The sequence below is a fragment of the Ammospiza nelsoni genome, chromosome 2 (genome assembly GCF_027579445.1).
Source record: "Ammospiza nelsoni isolate bAmmNel1 chromosome 2, bAmmNel1.pri, whole genome shotgun sequence".
NCBI lineage: Eukaryota > Metazoa > Chordata > Aves > Passeriformes > Passerellidae > Ammospiza > Ammospiza nelsoni.
In genome coordinates, this window is record NC_080634.1 from 86,478,917 (window position 1) to 86,494,451 (window position 15,535).

The window sequence follows — 15,535 nt, forward strand, 5'->3', positions numbered from 1 at the left end:
GGGTAGAAAGGCATATTGTCTCACAATTCACTCTTTGCAAGACAGCTTAACTTGAAAAATATGTAAGTGACAGAAAAGTGTGCTCCAGAGCTCACTATTGCCTGCAGAGCTCTGTACACATGGGTGAGTGGGAACTTCACTCCTGTGGAATGCAGAGTTCACTTCATGTTGTGGGCTGTTCCCTGGGTTCACCCACAACTGTTAAACATGGAGAAAAGTGCAACTTTGATGAAGCAGCAGATGTCTTCAACGGGGCTTGTTTTTTCATGGCTGAGTTGCTGCCTGTCTGGCACAGGGCAGGATGGAGCCTGGGTTAGAGCAAGGGCAGAGCTTGCTTCTTTCCAGGAATGGGTGTAACCACACTGTTAGGGAAAGAGGAAAGGAGGAAACATTACTCTGCTGGACTAAACAGCTATGCCAGACTCTGCTAAAGGGAAGGGATAGCTCTCTCCTAAAACAGCCCCCTTTTAACCCCCTCTTTACCCTAAGCATCTTAATGGGTTGGGAGGAAAACGGTTGTATTTCCAAATGGACTTGATCCTCTTTGTGCTGAGAGGCCTAAGAAAGTAACTAGAATACCTGCAACTTATATATTTGAATTTAAAATAAAATTGATTGATTCATGTGCTAGTCAAGATTCTGCTTTTTAACAGAAACACATATTTTAACTCTTGGGTATTTTTTTCAGGCAAATCATCAGTGTGGAGTATTCATGTGAAAAGTGTGGATTTATCAGGGCACAGACCATAAAATAGGGGTAAAGACACTTTCCTGTCCCATGCCCATGTCCCCTCAGTGTCATCTAGGTAGCACTGCTTTCCTTTGACACTGTGGTAGATGGTTCATACAGTTTTCCCTTTGCCTGTCTCGCTCCACGTGGTAAATATTCGTGCACTGCAGAAATGTCTGTGAGCATTGCCAGGGTAATACCTCTGGTTGCACCTCTGGCTCAGTAACCAGCAGATCAAGTGGCTATATTGCTTTGAGGATGTTGAATGAACAGAATTTCTGTATCTCCCTATATTGCGCCATGCAGGAATGTCAACTTGCTGCCTATAGCTTGCAACCTTGACACCATGCTCCCATCTTCAGAGCAGAAATACCCTTGGACCTTTCAACACTAAAGCACCTTTGGTTTCTCCTTTTTACTTGAGAGCACAGAACCTAGAAACTCTTTGAAACTTGTAAAAAGAAAGTTACCTTGTGGTCCTTGCAGAAGATTAGTGAGTAAAGAAACTGCCCTTGAAACAACCAAGGGGAAAATGTTGGGAGGGTGTTTTACGTAGAATTATTGGATATCACAGTTGAAAGGCAGAACCACATTTATGCACAATTGTCTCTTTATTTTCAGTAGTGGTTTTTGAGCATTGGTGTGTTTTCCTTAACTACTGAAGTTATTTAAAGCCAATTCTCACTCACAGTGGCCCTCCACTGACCACAACGCTGCCCAGCTGGTGTGGCCTGATTGCCCGCTGTCTGACAAGTCCCCAGGTCTATGATGTAAGTAGAACAATTCAATGCCTCTTGTTTTGGTTTTTTAATGTATTAAACTTGAGGAAATAGATGTTTTTTTCTTTTTAGGTAGTGTCCAGGTTTCAGCTGGTCTGATAGACATACTGCAAGAAGGTCCTGGTTTTCCTAGGCAGAAAGATTTAAGATTGTCTCCCCTGAGGCAAAAGCTTCTGGTGTTTGAGATCAGGAATTATCTTACTGTTCAAATACTACATTAGAAAAATAACATTTAAGGATATGGGGAAGTTACATGCCTAGTCAATAACCCAGTTCAGTGAATCACTTCAAAATATTCAGTCCCTTCTCAAGGCTTTTGGACGAGATTCTTTTTACTGCTAAACTTCAAGGTCTCCTTAGAGATGTCACTGACACATTTACCCAGCTGGAAAAAACCTGGTAGTGCTTCCCTTCATTGTTTCCACTGCAAAATTTGAGATCAGATTTCAGAAACTGTTAATCAGTTACTTATCTCAGTCTAGAAGGTCACCATGATGTCTTTACAGCCGTGTCTTGCAATAATTAGTGCTCTGTTCTCATATTACTCTTGTAGGATCCTGATACTTCTTATCTGTACAGTGCTTCTGAAATCGACAACCTTTCAGGAGCTCCTGTAAATAAAGCCATATTACTGTGTGGGACATCTCAAATTTGCAGGTTCTCTGGGATATTAATATCTCTATGCTCAAATAGTCTTGGACCAGTTGTCTATTCATCATTTCCTAAAAATTACAAATTCTAATTGCAACTTTGAAATCTTCCCCACATTTCTTTCTGGATATCATTAGCATCTTACTTGTACCTGATAGAAAAATATCCAAGAACGTTGAGGTACCTGTTGCCCATTTGGAACTACAGTAATGCAAGAAATTGACCTAGTTCCCATCTTTGCAATGGCACTGGAGGTCTGGAAGGATTGGAAGGCATCCATCAGACCAATTAGCCCTTGTGCACTACCCATATGTCTGCCTTTTTATGATCTTATGGGAGTAATTGTCCAGTAACTGAGGATCTAACCAGAATGAACATGCAAGTTTGATTCTCATTTTCTCTTATAGTTGGCTCTTTTTCTTCTTTTTTTTTTTTTTCTCATTACTCATCATTGTTGGCTGCCACCAGATGTGGGAACTTGGTATGATACACACAGGCTCTGTGATACACACAGGACATTAACTTCATTAAAAATGCTTGTTAGGTTATATACTTTGTTAAGGTGTACAATATGGAACTTTCCTATTGTATTCTCTTTCCTGTTCCTATTTCAGTGCAGTGCTGCAATTGTCTTAGGAAAGAATATGATTTTGAAGTTTTATTTCTAGCTTCTTTTCAAGATTTCTGAGCCATGCAGTTGCTTTTTGTTTCTTTATATGGCTGACTTTGCCACAGCACTTGGCTTTGACATTTCATTACTGGTTAATAAGCTGTGGAATCTTTTTGCCTTTCTATTAAATGCAGGTGAAGCAACAGAGACAGACATGTCTTTGTGGGGACAGAAACTACTTGGAATAGTGCATTTGTGAGGTATTTTCAAGAAGATTAAATGGCACACCTGTGAGAATTAAAGACTGAAGATTGTCAGTTAAACAAGAAAAATAAAAAGTCTGTAAATGCTTAATAAAGTATAGCATAGCTGTAAAATATTTTTCCCAAACAAGTGTTACATCCTGGATCTCATAACATGTGCATGACTGAGTTATGATATCTATATAGAGAAGAAAGCAGTAAGTATGTGGCTATGCTGACTGTATATTTGTAGATTGTTTTTAGCTTTTGTTGTTTCAGTTTTTTTTTTCTTCTCTGACTTCATCACAACCTTACTTAGAATTCACTCTCTCTTCCACAAGTGGGAGTAGGTCTTTTTAATTAAATGCCAAAGGGGGGTTCAAAAGTCTGAAAGTCAAATAATCCTCCAGTGCAGCCCACCCACAACTTATTCCTCAGCATGAGATCGTGTCCTCTAAGCCTCAATTTGCATGGAGAATGTGCAGGGCTCTGAGTCAGCCCACAGGGGTGAGGTACAGTGGATTTTTTCCAGAGATGATGTTACTGTTCCTTGCTGACATTCTCCCACTGCTTTAAGGCTGTGCCACTGGGCTGTTTCCAACCCAGACAGACAAGCTGGAATTTAAAGCACGAAAAAGTACTGCAGTTAGCAGTTTAAATTTTGGAATTTATCATTTTAATCACTTTTTTTTTTCTTCTGGTGTTATCTTCAGTGCATGACCAAACTGATGTAGGTCAGTTATTTTGAACGTAGGTCATTTTCTTTTGAAATGTCCTTTGAAACTTTTAGTAATTTTCTGTTCTATCAGTCATTTATTCCAAGTGAAATAAGTCTTCCTGGGGATACTTTGTTGTTGTAGTTTGTTTGTTTCGGGGCTCTTGCACACTTTAAAAAAAGTATTTCTTGCACATACACCGTATGACAACTTGATATGAAACTAGAAAGAATGGAAGTAATTTATAAATATGCAAGCCCAGTGAAGAAACTTGATTGCAATCTTTGGAGGAGATAACTCAAAATGGAGAGGAAAACTGTTCAGCCAGGCTTCCCCCTTCGCCCTCCTTAGTGGTTCTAGCTTCACAGCAAAAATTACTTTGTTTCCTTGGTGAATTTAAATTCAGCCGAGAAAGAGAGAAATTAAAGGGACCATCAGGTTTAAGTTTGAATATATTTTGCATGCATGCTTTCATTTTGGAGCCACAGGATAAGTAACTTCTAATGCAAGTTTTGTTATCTGTGGTGCCTGTGTTTTGTTCAGCACCAGCATTTGTGATGCCAGCTTTTTGCACATGCATCATACTTTGCTTGTGCTTTTTTTTACATTGTCTTAGGAGGCAATAAAGACTGGCTTTGTGAGCAGTAACTCAATTTAAATAAGCTTTTATAACAAAAAACATCTCCAGCATGTATTCTTAGGAGCAGGGACAGCTTCTACCACAAAGAGGACAGTCTGCAGAGAGGTCCCTCAAGGTTATGGTCAGTGCATCAAAGCAGAATTCAGGCTTCTGCAGACTTGGATTCAGGTCTTTAGCCATTCTAGTGTGTCAGTTTCAGTAGTGTTGTTCAGACCTGTGTTTTCTGAGTGAATTGAAGCTTTTCCTACAGAACCTTAGGGGATTGCAGAGGCCTGTTCAGGGTTATTCTTGGGAGTATTTCAAGTCTCTGTGGATCTATTTGGATACATTTCCTGTCTTTCTTGAACGAATTGTTCATGCTGCATGAAACACGATAAGTTTATTCACTCATCCTCTTTGTTTGCAAACATAGTAAAACTGTATAGTACATGAGATTTTTCATGGGTGTTCTCAATATAGGAAATAAAATCCATGCTGTTTGCACTACTATTCAGAATGGGAATAAGTAAGACGACCTTGGCTCGTACAAGGCGATGTTTGTTCACTACCTTGAGAGAAAGCTCAGTGTTTTCTCTGGAACTGATCATGTTTAGGTACATGTAAGTGCAGCCTGGGACAAACCAAGAAAGACTGAGTCAGGACTTGCCATACAGTATAAAGCCTGTGACTCTCTCTTTCAGTATCACATATCCAGGAGCTCCTCAGCCCTTTGGAGAAGCTCAAGTGTAGTGTGGTCTTACAATTTCTTATCTGCATTGTGGAGACAGGAGGTGCTTTGGGAGCTTGCTGCAGCCACTTCACATGTGGGCTGGTACAGCAATACCTTCTGGTGCTCTGCTAGCTCTGCCTTCCCCTCCTTGGTGCCTCTCCAAGGGCAAAAACCATGAAGGGGAACGTGTGATAGACCTTAGCAGCTTCTTTGACTTTTTAAAACATAATCAGTCAACAGTAACAGATTTCCTTCTTCTTACTCATTTTTCTGATTTTTCATCCTTATTTGAATGCCTCTTCTTCAAAACAATATATCTACAGATACCAGATTTTCTTAAACTGATTGTTTTGTGACCCTTTTAATAATTTTGGTCTTGTTCCTCAGACTTTTTTTTTTACAACTAAAAGATTGCAAAGGCTGTTTATGCCAATTATAGCTGAACCCCTTCATTTCTCCCTTTTTTTCCTATTTAAGATGGTGCCAGTAGGTCAGTGTTTTCTCTGTGATCAAAAAGCAAGTGTCCTAACCCGTATTTGCTCTTTGAGAACAGTGTGCTATCAGACTAACCCTGTCACCAAAAAGCAATGATAAATTTGGATGCCATAAAGGTTCTAAGAAATTAGCATTCCTTCGAAGTAGAGCTTGTCTTGCACCCAACACTGAACTGCACCATTTCTTTCGTTGATTTTGGCAAACTCCTGACACCTCTTCTAGTTCTTGTTAGTTATATATTCTGTATCATCTAGAGGCTTCTGCTGCTTCATTTTGTCTGATTATCTTTCTGACATAATGACAGGAAGCTTTCCCGGGAAGTTTTATTTAGCCAGGAGCTGCATTTTTCATCACGGACAGGTTAATCAGCATTTTCCATCTCCAGTGCCCTGAACTCCTGTTCTGCAGTGGAGGCAGAGCTTTCTGTTCACGTTGATCCCAGACATCCCATCTCACACGGCCTGTGCCCCCGTTCCTTTGCCGCAGTGCAAGGAAATAATCATTTTGAGAACGCAGCCCGATCCGTGTCCAGCCTACTGAGGGACAGCAGTACACATTGCAGCTCCTGCTAAGCACTGCAGAGCCATTCATGTGGGGAAATAATTGCTTTCTGTTGCAACAAAGCAAGCTTATAGCACTGATCAGAATTTTCTTCAAATATGAAGAAAGCCCATTTTCTGACCAATTCAGCTATTTTGCCTTTCACCACGTTAAACAGGAGTGGAACACGGTACAGTTGTTGCTGTATTATGCTGTGATAGAGAAATGAAGTGCTTTATTGCACTCTGGCAATTTCTATTCTCTGACTAAATATTTCAGTCCATCTCTGCCAAAATAAATTCACAGGGTTTTGTGAGCCACTTAAATGATTTTGAGAAGAAAACACATCAGAACTAGTTACAAAACGATGAAGCAAGCATTTTGTTGTATCCATCCTTTATGGCTCAGGAGCATGCCGAAGAACTAGGTCAAGTAATTCTTTATTTAGGAATAGGTAAAAGTAAGGAGATAGTTTGAAAAAAATATTAGCTAGTTATTGATGTGTAACAAAAAAGTGTTGAAGAATTCTTGAATACATGGGTTTGGGGCTTTCTGAGTTCTTATTGACTTGCATGAAAAGTTTACTAATGAATTTGACTAATTAACAACAGATGCAACTCTGTATCTGGAGTGGCTCGACTGTGCTTGGTCTCCTGTACTGCCCTCTAAATTGTCCTGCAAACCCCAATATGTACCATTCATCTCTTGCACTTCTGGTGTACTTCCAGTGCTACTAAATCCCGGGTTACCCGTTCCATAACCTAGTTCTTGGCTTCAGCTCCCTCTCATCTCTCCCCAGCAGCAGTAGTTATACAGGGAACAGTAAGCTGATTTGCAAACACTGAGTTCAAGGTTATTTTTAACATTTCTTAAGGTGGAACCTTATCTCTTCTGTATTGACATGTAAGAGAATTCTTCAATTATGTTCTGGGCAAAGAAAGGTGCTGTGCACTGTATAAAGATTTTTCTTTTTTCTTCCACTTTTCAGAACCAGGAACAGCTTCGAGAAGAGGATTCTGATTTTATTCTGAATGATGGTGACCTTACCGTGACATATGGTGATACAACAATAACTGCAAATGGTTCTTCTGGCCCCCATACAGCTACCACCAACCTTGACAGCAGGAGAACAAAAAGTAGTTCAGAGGAAGCACTGGAACGTGATTTGGGAGCAGCAGATCATGAAGTTACAAGCAGGGGTACCCGGCTAGTATTTCCTCTGGAATACAATGCATGATTACTGACTCAGTAAAAATAACTCTTGCTCTGTGAATGGATCAAGGAAGACTGCAGGCCACTGTGTCACTTGAGGTGGGGGTGTTTATTTAAACAAGTTAACACACAGAAGTGGTTTTGCTAGGGTCTGAAGATGTCACCTATTTTTTACTCAAGATGCTGACAGTGGGGTTTTCTATATGTCTGAAAATAGACAAATGAGAAAACTGGTTATTCTCCTCTTTCCAACTGCATATCAAATCTAAGTATAACTAGCATGCTGCAATTGTCTTGTTCAGCTGCAGCAGCTCTCTCTCTGAAGAGAGGTACATGAAAATGTTGTCATAGAACTGAGCTTGTCTTGGCTTAGCTTGAGAATGTGAAAGGACAACTATAAACTTGAAAATTATTAAGAGACAAAAAAGATTGTGTGTGTATCTGAATGTGAAGAGATCCATTGTTAATGACTCTCTTGAGGTTGAGGAAACTCAAGTGAAATGGGACAGTAAACATTAGAGTTACAGATGTGTAAATGAAAGACTGGGGAATCTGTTACTGCAAAATGTACTTAATCTATTTCAGGGAAAAAAAGGGAAAATAGGATTTCTTCGCTGGCCAGCTGTTTAAATAGGAAGGCCATGAAAGCTACTTGTCCCTTTAGCTTTGGGCAACTTGACTATTACTCTTAGCCTAACTTCTAGTGCCTCAAAAGAAAAACATCCAGCTTCCTGTGGTCTAAGATGTACCTGAAGCCAACGTGAGCCTGGAGCCAGGCTCTCTTGGGTAGCAGTCACAAAGTAAAACTTTCTTTCATATGAAGATAGTTGGAAACTTGGGCTGGGGAAAACAGCAGATAGGAGGAGGAGAGAAATAAAGAGAGAGAGAGGGGGGCAGTATTGAACTTGCATGGAACCAGGAGGTTTCATATTGCTCAGAAGACTTCATGGACTCTGCTTACAGTTCTTGTGTGTGATAAACAGCAAACATCTAATTAAACAGACAAACAAATACTACTGTTTTTACCATTTGTGACTATCCTAAAAGAAAGCTGTTTACCCTTGTTCTCTCTCGCAGAGTAGATGTGAAACTTCAGTGGGGCATTGCACAACAGCATATAAGCTACAGAAGTGATGAACTGTAGTATCATCTTAAATGTGAAAAGGGGAGAATCTCTGATTAGTATTTAGCCCACTTACATGTAGGCTAGCTTTAACTTATTGCTAAATGCTTTTTAATTTTCAGATGAGGAGATAATCATTGTCTTTGCCAATAGCTGAAAATGTATGCTTTGAAGAGCCTTTCAGCTATTTAAAGCATGCTAAAATGTGATTTCATTCTCATGTCTCAAAAGATTTATTTTTTTAAAGAGTTTGTGGCCCACTAATGTGATGTAATATCAGTTTGTCCAAGAAGTGTGTTTTTCTTGCTGCCATTTCAGTTGTTCCTCTCATAAAACTGTGTGTGAGTAAATACCCACTCTGTTTTTCCTTAACTATTAAACTTATTGGGCTAACCTCAGTACGTGAACTTCCTGCTGCAGAGGAACTTTGCAGTTGTGTTGTCTAGTCTGCTTTCTTTCAAATGTGTCCTCTAATGAGTGATCTACCTCCCTGTCTGTCCCTGCAAGGCAAATTTATAAAGGGTATTGATCTGTAAAGACCATCTCACATGATTAAGAAAAGAGATGAGGAAACCAGGGGTCTTTTTGTAGAAAAATTGTAAGACCAATATAGAATCACAGAATATTCCCAGTTGGGAGGGATCCACAAGGACCATCAAGTCCAACTCCTGGCCCTGCACAGAACCATCCCCAAGGGTCACACCTTGTGCCTGAGAGTGTTGTCCAAATGCTCTTGAGCTCTGTCAGGCTGGTGCTGTGACCACTGCCTTGGGGTGCTGTTCCAGTGCCCAACACCCTCTGGCAGAAGAACCTTTTTCTAATATCCTGCCTAAATCTTCCCTGACACAGCTTCAGGCCATTCCCTTGGCCCTGTCACTGGTCACCACAGAGAAAGATCAGTGCCTGCCCCTCCTCTTCCCCTCCTGAGGAAGTTGTAGGCTGCAGTGAGGGAGCTTTGCTCTTAAATGGTGCAGGGTAACAAACCCTGATGAAGATGGCTGAGCAGAACAACTCCTTTGCAGGCCCACATGTGTTTTGCAAAAAAACCCCTAATTCCCTTCATTTCCCTGGGAGCACAGGCAGTTTATCAGTTAAAGCTGAGGAGCCATGAGCAATCCTGTGACTGCCAGGAGCCCTGCTACACCCAGGGGCCCAGCACTGGAATTTCCAGGGTGCTTTCTGTGAGAGGTGTTCCAAGCGCTGCTGGCTCCAGGAGCAGCTCTGATCCTCGATCTCCAGTTATCAGAAAGGAGGAGCACTATGACAAGAGTGTTTACACACTCTGCTGCATGTCTGCTATGCAATGTAAACTGGCTTTTCTGATAAGCCTGAACAAGGCTGAAGTATCACATACTTGGTTCTTGACCAAGCCTAGCCCTATTCCAAGGATGCATGTTTTCTGGCCTATGAAAAGACCAAAAAAAAATTATTTGCTTTGACAATGAAGGAATTGCCTTTGGGGAAAGGATTGCAGGAATTTTAACTGGAGAAGAGAAAAGAATTCTTTTTTTGGCTGACCTTCCAAAGAGCTGATCTGAAGCAAGTAAATAGCAAAGGTTAAAATGACATCCATTATTTATGAAATGATGGCTACTATGTTTTACTCCTGGGGGGAGGGAAATCTCTCACAGTAGGAATTCTAGCAATCTTAACAGATATTGTGAGCTGCTCATGCTACTTAGGAGGACAGATTCTGTGATTTTTGTCTTTATAGTAAGATTGGCATGGTCCTTCATGGATAATATCAATTTAACTCCAATTGCAGTCTCTCTTTAGACAGTGTTGGTCAGCAGAATGTCTTTTAGTCTTATTCTGGACAATAAAACCCTAAGAACTAATATGCCTAATATGCCTTTCAAAGAAAGGTTCAGTGTTTCTTTTAACTCTGAAGCAGCTCCCTGGAATAACATGCTTGACCTCAGCCTTGGCAGACATGGTGTCTGCTTCTGCACAAGTGTGGGAATGGAATTTGGATACTCTCAAGCCTAAACTTCATATGCTTTTCTTTAACATTTGGGGGAGGACCTCTTTGGGGCAGAAAGCAGAGAAATTACAGATGCATCAGCAGGGAGTATTCCTCTCCAAAATTACTGAACTCATGACCCACTGAAACTTTAGAAGAAAGGGAAGACAACCCACGACTAGGAGACACAGACCATCCAGGAGAAAAGCAGCCAGTAATGCCCTGGACTGGCTATGAACAACCTTGGTCATAATCAGACTTGCAGAAAGTAGGACAAAGCTGCTGAATAGGTTAAACACATCTACATCATGTAGATTAACAAATTCAAATATCCCTGTATTGGAAAATACTCTTTGTGAGAAGCAGCCCATGCAAACCTTATTTTCAATGCAGAAGCAGGGTCCCAGGGTTTAGGGGAGAGCTTAATATGGCACAGTGAAAAACCACAGATACTTCTTGGTCTGGAATTTTTGGGAGTGCCATTCTGAAAAATAACTTCCAGTAGAAATAAGCCTGCAAAGTGAAAGAGGAGGAAAGTGTGGAGGAAACAGTGAATTACAAAGCCAGGAAATGGTTTAAACAGGCAGCTCTACTGTGGGAACAGCACTGTAAACAATTGCTATTCTTAATCTTGCAATCCTAAATGCTGAGAAGTTATGTTGGCTTCTGCATACCTTGTCTAAAACAAGGCTGTGGGATAATGCAAAAGTTATAAAATCACCCCATTCTAACTGATCACAAAATGAAACGCTTTTACAGGGTAGCACTGACTTGCTTCTACTCCAGAGTAAGGAAAGTAACTTTGAACAATTTTTTTAAAGTAACCTCACATCATTACTATGTTTTCCTGATTCTAAACTGCCTGTAGTAATGTTGAGAGCAGTTTTTAGGGTAAGATTAGTGTGGTAAATATGGAGGAGCCTTATGAAACATGCACACTTACAAACAGGATGCAAATGCTTATCTAATATTTGAATCTGTGTTACAGACTCAAAATAACATTTCATATCTTCATCTGATACTTGCAATTTATATAAGTTTTTGTCATGGAAATTAAACAGTTGCAACAAAGCAATTGAATATTAGAATCAGTTCAGATTTTCAGGTAATAAAATTATCTATCTCATTTGGCTGCTTTATTCACTCTCCTCTGGTACTTTCTTGATAATAATCTATTTTGCACTGCCCCACACGGACTTGCTGACATCCAAAATGCCAGTGAGTTTGAAGATTTATCTAGGGACTAAATGTTAAATGGGTGAGACAGCTCATTATAATTTACTCTGGAATAAAAGACTTTATTAGTTGCCTGCACTGTCTCTATCAGGGAGCTTGCTGGTGGAGAAAGGTATGTGCAGGAGGGAGAGCAGCCCTGGCTTATTGAACACCTGCTAATCTGCCAAGGACAAAGCCAGTGCTCCCCTCAGGTTCTTGTGCAATAGTACACAGCCAGAAAGGATTTCTATTGGTGCATGCAAGGGAGCAGCAATCTTTGTCCTAAGAAAACTAAAATATTTGGGTTAGTTCTAGCTTTTATTAACATAATAATTTTTAGCTTAAATTTCTGAAGCCCCATTTCCTGCAGTTTTTTAACCTTTTGGAGCTTGAAAATGTCACATATAAACACATTAGATAAAGATTTTTAAAAAGGAGAGAGGGAGGCAGAATAGTCAAACTTCACTTTGGTGCCTGAGTACAATTTCAAAGCTATGCTACACTGCTAACTTATGCAAATTTGATTAATTAAATGGCAATAATTTGAAATGCTGCAATTAAAGGTCGCTTTCCTGCTTCTAATTGAAAAAAAAGCCTCCAGATTTGCATTCCCTCAGAGAAAGTGAATGCCCAACTTAAAAGGTTTTTGCTGCAATGTTAAAATACTTAACTTTAGGCTATGAGAAATGAATTGGATTTATTTTTTAACTGGTAAAATCTCTGAAGTTGTTATTACTGAGGCAGGGAGAAGTAGGTCACGCAGTTCCGTGTTGTAATATATTTATGACTTTTGTTTCCAGACTTTAGTTTAATCAGGGAGGTTATCCTCCACTGCCTGATGTTGAATTTCAGTCCCAAATTGCTTGGCTTGAATGTCTTGATGTTGACACAGATTAATACCAGAGAGCAGAACACCAGAAGGCATTCTTCTGGATCGCATCAGCCGATTAGTAATAGCGGTTGTGAAATAACAACTTCCAGCACGCGGGGTCACTTGAGGTAAGTTTGTCTGATTTGAGTTTGGGATATCAGAAGTAAAGAAAGGGAGGTAAAATCACACAACCCACAGCTGGTTCTGGTGGAGCAAGGAGAATGTAAGCCATCTAAGGACATCCCAAATTTGCTTCCTTCCTTTAAGGGAGACAGGATGCCAAGCCTTGCCTTTGCACTTACAGGCTGGCTGCTACAGGTTGCCTGTTTATTAGTTTTGGTCTGTTCATAATGCTCAAAATCAGAAGCAGCATTTAGCCTGAATTTTCAGTTTGCCATTCTTGTCACTTATGATATAAACATATCAGTAAGGATTCAGGAGGTGTCTTAGGGTTACTTCAAACATAAAAATGCACCAAGTATCCAAAGCATATAATGCTATCCTGACTGTGGTAGATGGTCTGTCCAAAACCTTTGGTGCTTCTGTTCCCTTGAGGCACCTAAACCCTGCATGGTATGGAAGGTTCAAGCTGGGAGTGGTCCAACTGCTGTTAGGGAGGACTGTAATAAATCTTTAGTCCTATCCTTCCAAGAGACACACATGGTTTCTTGTGTGCAAGAAACTGAGTGCTACTGCACCGAATATCTTTAATAATGCTGCAGTAATTGCTGTAAGCAGAGGTTAGTAAAACTGGAATATAGTCCTGTATCCTCCGACAGATTCTCTTCATTGTGTTAACAGCTCCATGACAGCTGTCCTTTCAATATTTGCCCTTGAACAGTGAGGATGTAAGGAGAACAGCAACTCTGCAGTACCAGGGCTTCGTTTCTTGGTCTTCAGCACACCAACAGCGTGCAGGTCTCTGAGGCCTAGTTTGGGAGCTCAGTATCCTAAAGAGGTTAAATGGCAAGGAACTATCATTTAAATGTAACAGTGGGTGGGGAGGAGAGAGAAAGCAGAATGTTGTGAAAGCTCTCCATGTTGTGGGAATAGTAGCAGTGGAGGATGGGGGATAAACACCTGCTGGGCTTTCTGCCAGTGGCTGGCTTTTGTACAAGCTTGGCTAAACTTTCATTCATGTGGACAAGTTACTGCAGTAAATTCAGCTCTGAGTCTCTTGATTGAGGCTTCATCCAAGCCTTCTGTTCTCAAGAGAGGAAATGTTAGTGCTGCTTGGAACTCCTGCTCTGCCAACAACCTTCAGGTCAGGTACGAAGATGGTGTTACTGCTGTAGATCAGCATCACCTTTCCATTTCTTATTACTTCCTTATTTTAAATAGACCTTGGAGTCACTGGGAAGTAGCAGGTAGCTTTTGTGGAGTTCATTGTTTCACACTGAGTCACACCACTGGCTGCATTAATCATAGCTGTCATTTGTAGTCATCAGAAATATGTCTTCTTATTTGGCTGATAGTAATACAAAACCTACTGTGTCTTGACACATTTGTGATACACACGAACTTTGTATTTTGTCTTGGAAGTGAAAAAGGCTGGTACTGTCAGGTCTTTCCTCAAGGCAAAGCCAGCAACTCAGCTCTCTTCTCACAGCACGGATTTGATTTAGAGTTCCCTTCCTTAAAATCTAATTAATCGTTTCCACTTTGGAGCTTCTCCACCCTAGGAAGGGTTGCAAGGTGCAACAAAAAGTAAACATTATGTAGAGAAATAAAATACAGATTTACATCAACCTGGATGGGATAGAGAGGTGTTATAACTTCTAAATCTGTTGTTAGAAAGAGTGAATGATGATGCAGACAAAGGAAGTCTTGATGATATACTTAATTTTATGAGATATTTGGAAAGTCCTTTCTCAGAAAGCCTTGGCTCATGCTCTCTTAGTCACTGTAGGAAGATGAATCTATGAGGATTAATAATTGACCATTAATTCTCTGTTCTGTTTTTTATCTTTTCACCAGTTTTCACAATGCAGAGAAGTAACTAGCACTGTCATCTAGAGATTTGTAGGGCTGGATCTGGAGAAGGGAATCACAGGAAATTGAAGAATGTGGGGGATATGCAGTTCATTTTGGAACTCAAGGTTGATTGTAAAATGGGGTGTTGCATTTAGTGAAAAGCATTTCCAGTGTGTGTGCCTACAAGTGCAACAGCCTATAAAATAGCTGCTTGTCTGTCAGAAAGAGCTTGGAATCACCCTGGTCAGTGCTCAGAAGACAGCAGGAGTGATTACAAAGGCAATGCTGAGAGCTGAAGCCAAACTCACAACCCATCTGTTGCACTGTGAATGCAGAGCAGGAGCTGCTGGCCCTGCTGTCCACAGCAGCCATGTGTGGGTGGCCCTGCCAGTCCTCTGAGGATGCGACGTGGAGCTTGGGCAGACGCACCAGAGGAGAGGAGAGCCTGCTTTGTCCTGCATTATCCCATCAAATATAGACAGGAATTTTTCAGTATATTAACACCAGCTGAATATTTGAACTGGATCAAGCAAAGGAGGAGTGGAAATAATGAAAAGAGTTGGTGATAAGGATTTAACTCTGCTTGAAGAGCTACAGATGTTCTGCAAACTGACTTTCCTTCCCCAGCCATTCTGTATTTTCGTAAACATACTTAATAAAGGATATTTGTCAATCTAACATTGCTTCTGTTCCAAGACTAAGGCACCTCTGCCACAACTGAGTTCAATAATCTCAAAGAAACTGAATTTCGTTAATTCAGGTATCTATTATTTTTCCTAAACAAGAGTGAGTTCACAAAGTAAAAACTATTCCTGCTAAACTGATCCACAGTCCAAGACAAAGTGATTTCTGAGAAGCAATTAAAGTAAAATAAGCCAGGTGTGTTTTGCAGTTAGAGCTGTTTTCCTTTTAAGAATAAAAAGTGACAGCTTACATTCAGTTTTTGTGTAGGGTAACACTTGAAAATGTGACTGTTTCTATATACACTATGTGTCCCGAGACATTGGATCAATGAAATAAAATTATCAAATCCATCCCTATTAAAAATCTTAAACAAAACCACAA

General features: G+C 40.3%; 1 protein-coding gene across 3 annotated transcripts in view; it reads left to right on the forward strand.

Moving 5' to 3' along the window:
- SLC9A7 (solute carrier family 9 member A7) overlaps positions 1 to 15,148 on the forward strand; it is a 75,330-nt gene extending 60,182 nt beyond the window's left edge. Inside the window, exons 16-18 of one of the 3 annotated variants that reach the window (XM_059493547.1) lie at positions 1,395 to 1,500; positions 7,101 to 12,624; positions 14,474 to 15,148. In XM_059493547.1, coding sequence (XP_059349530.1) covers positions 1,395 to 1,500; positions 7,101 to 7,349 — 355 coding nt within the window. In that variant the 3' untranslated portion in view covers positions 7,350 to 12,624; positions 14,474 to 15,148. Of the gene's footprint in view, positions 1 to 1,394; positions 1,501 to 7,100; positions 12,625 to 14,473 lie in introns of those variants that run through there. The other 2 variants (XM_059493548.1, XM_059493550.1) reach the window with 2 other exon arrangements.
- The last annotated feature ends 387 nt before the right edge of the window (positions 15,149 to 15,535 follow it).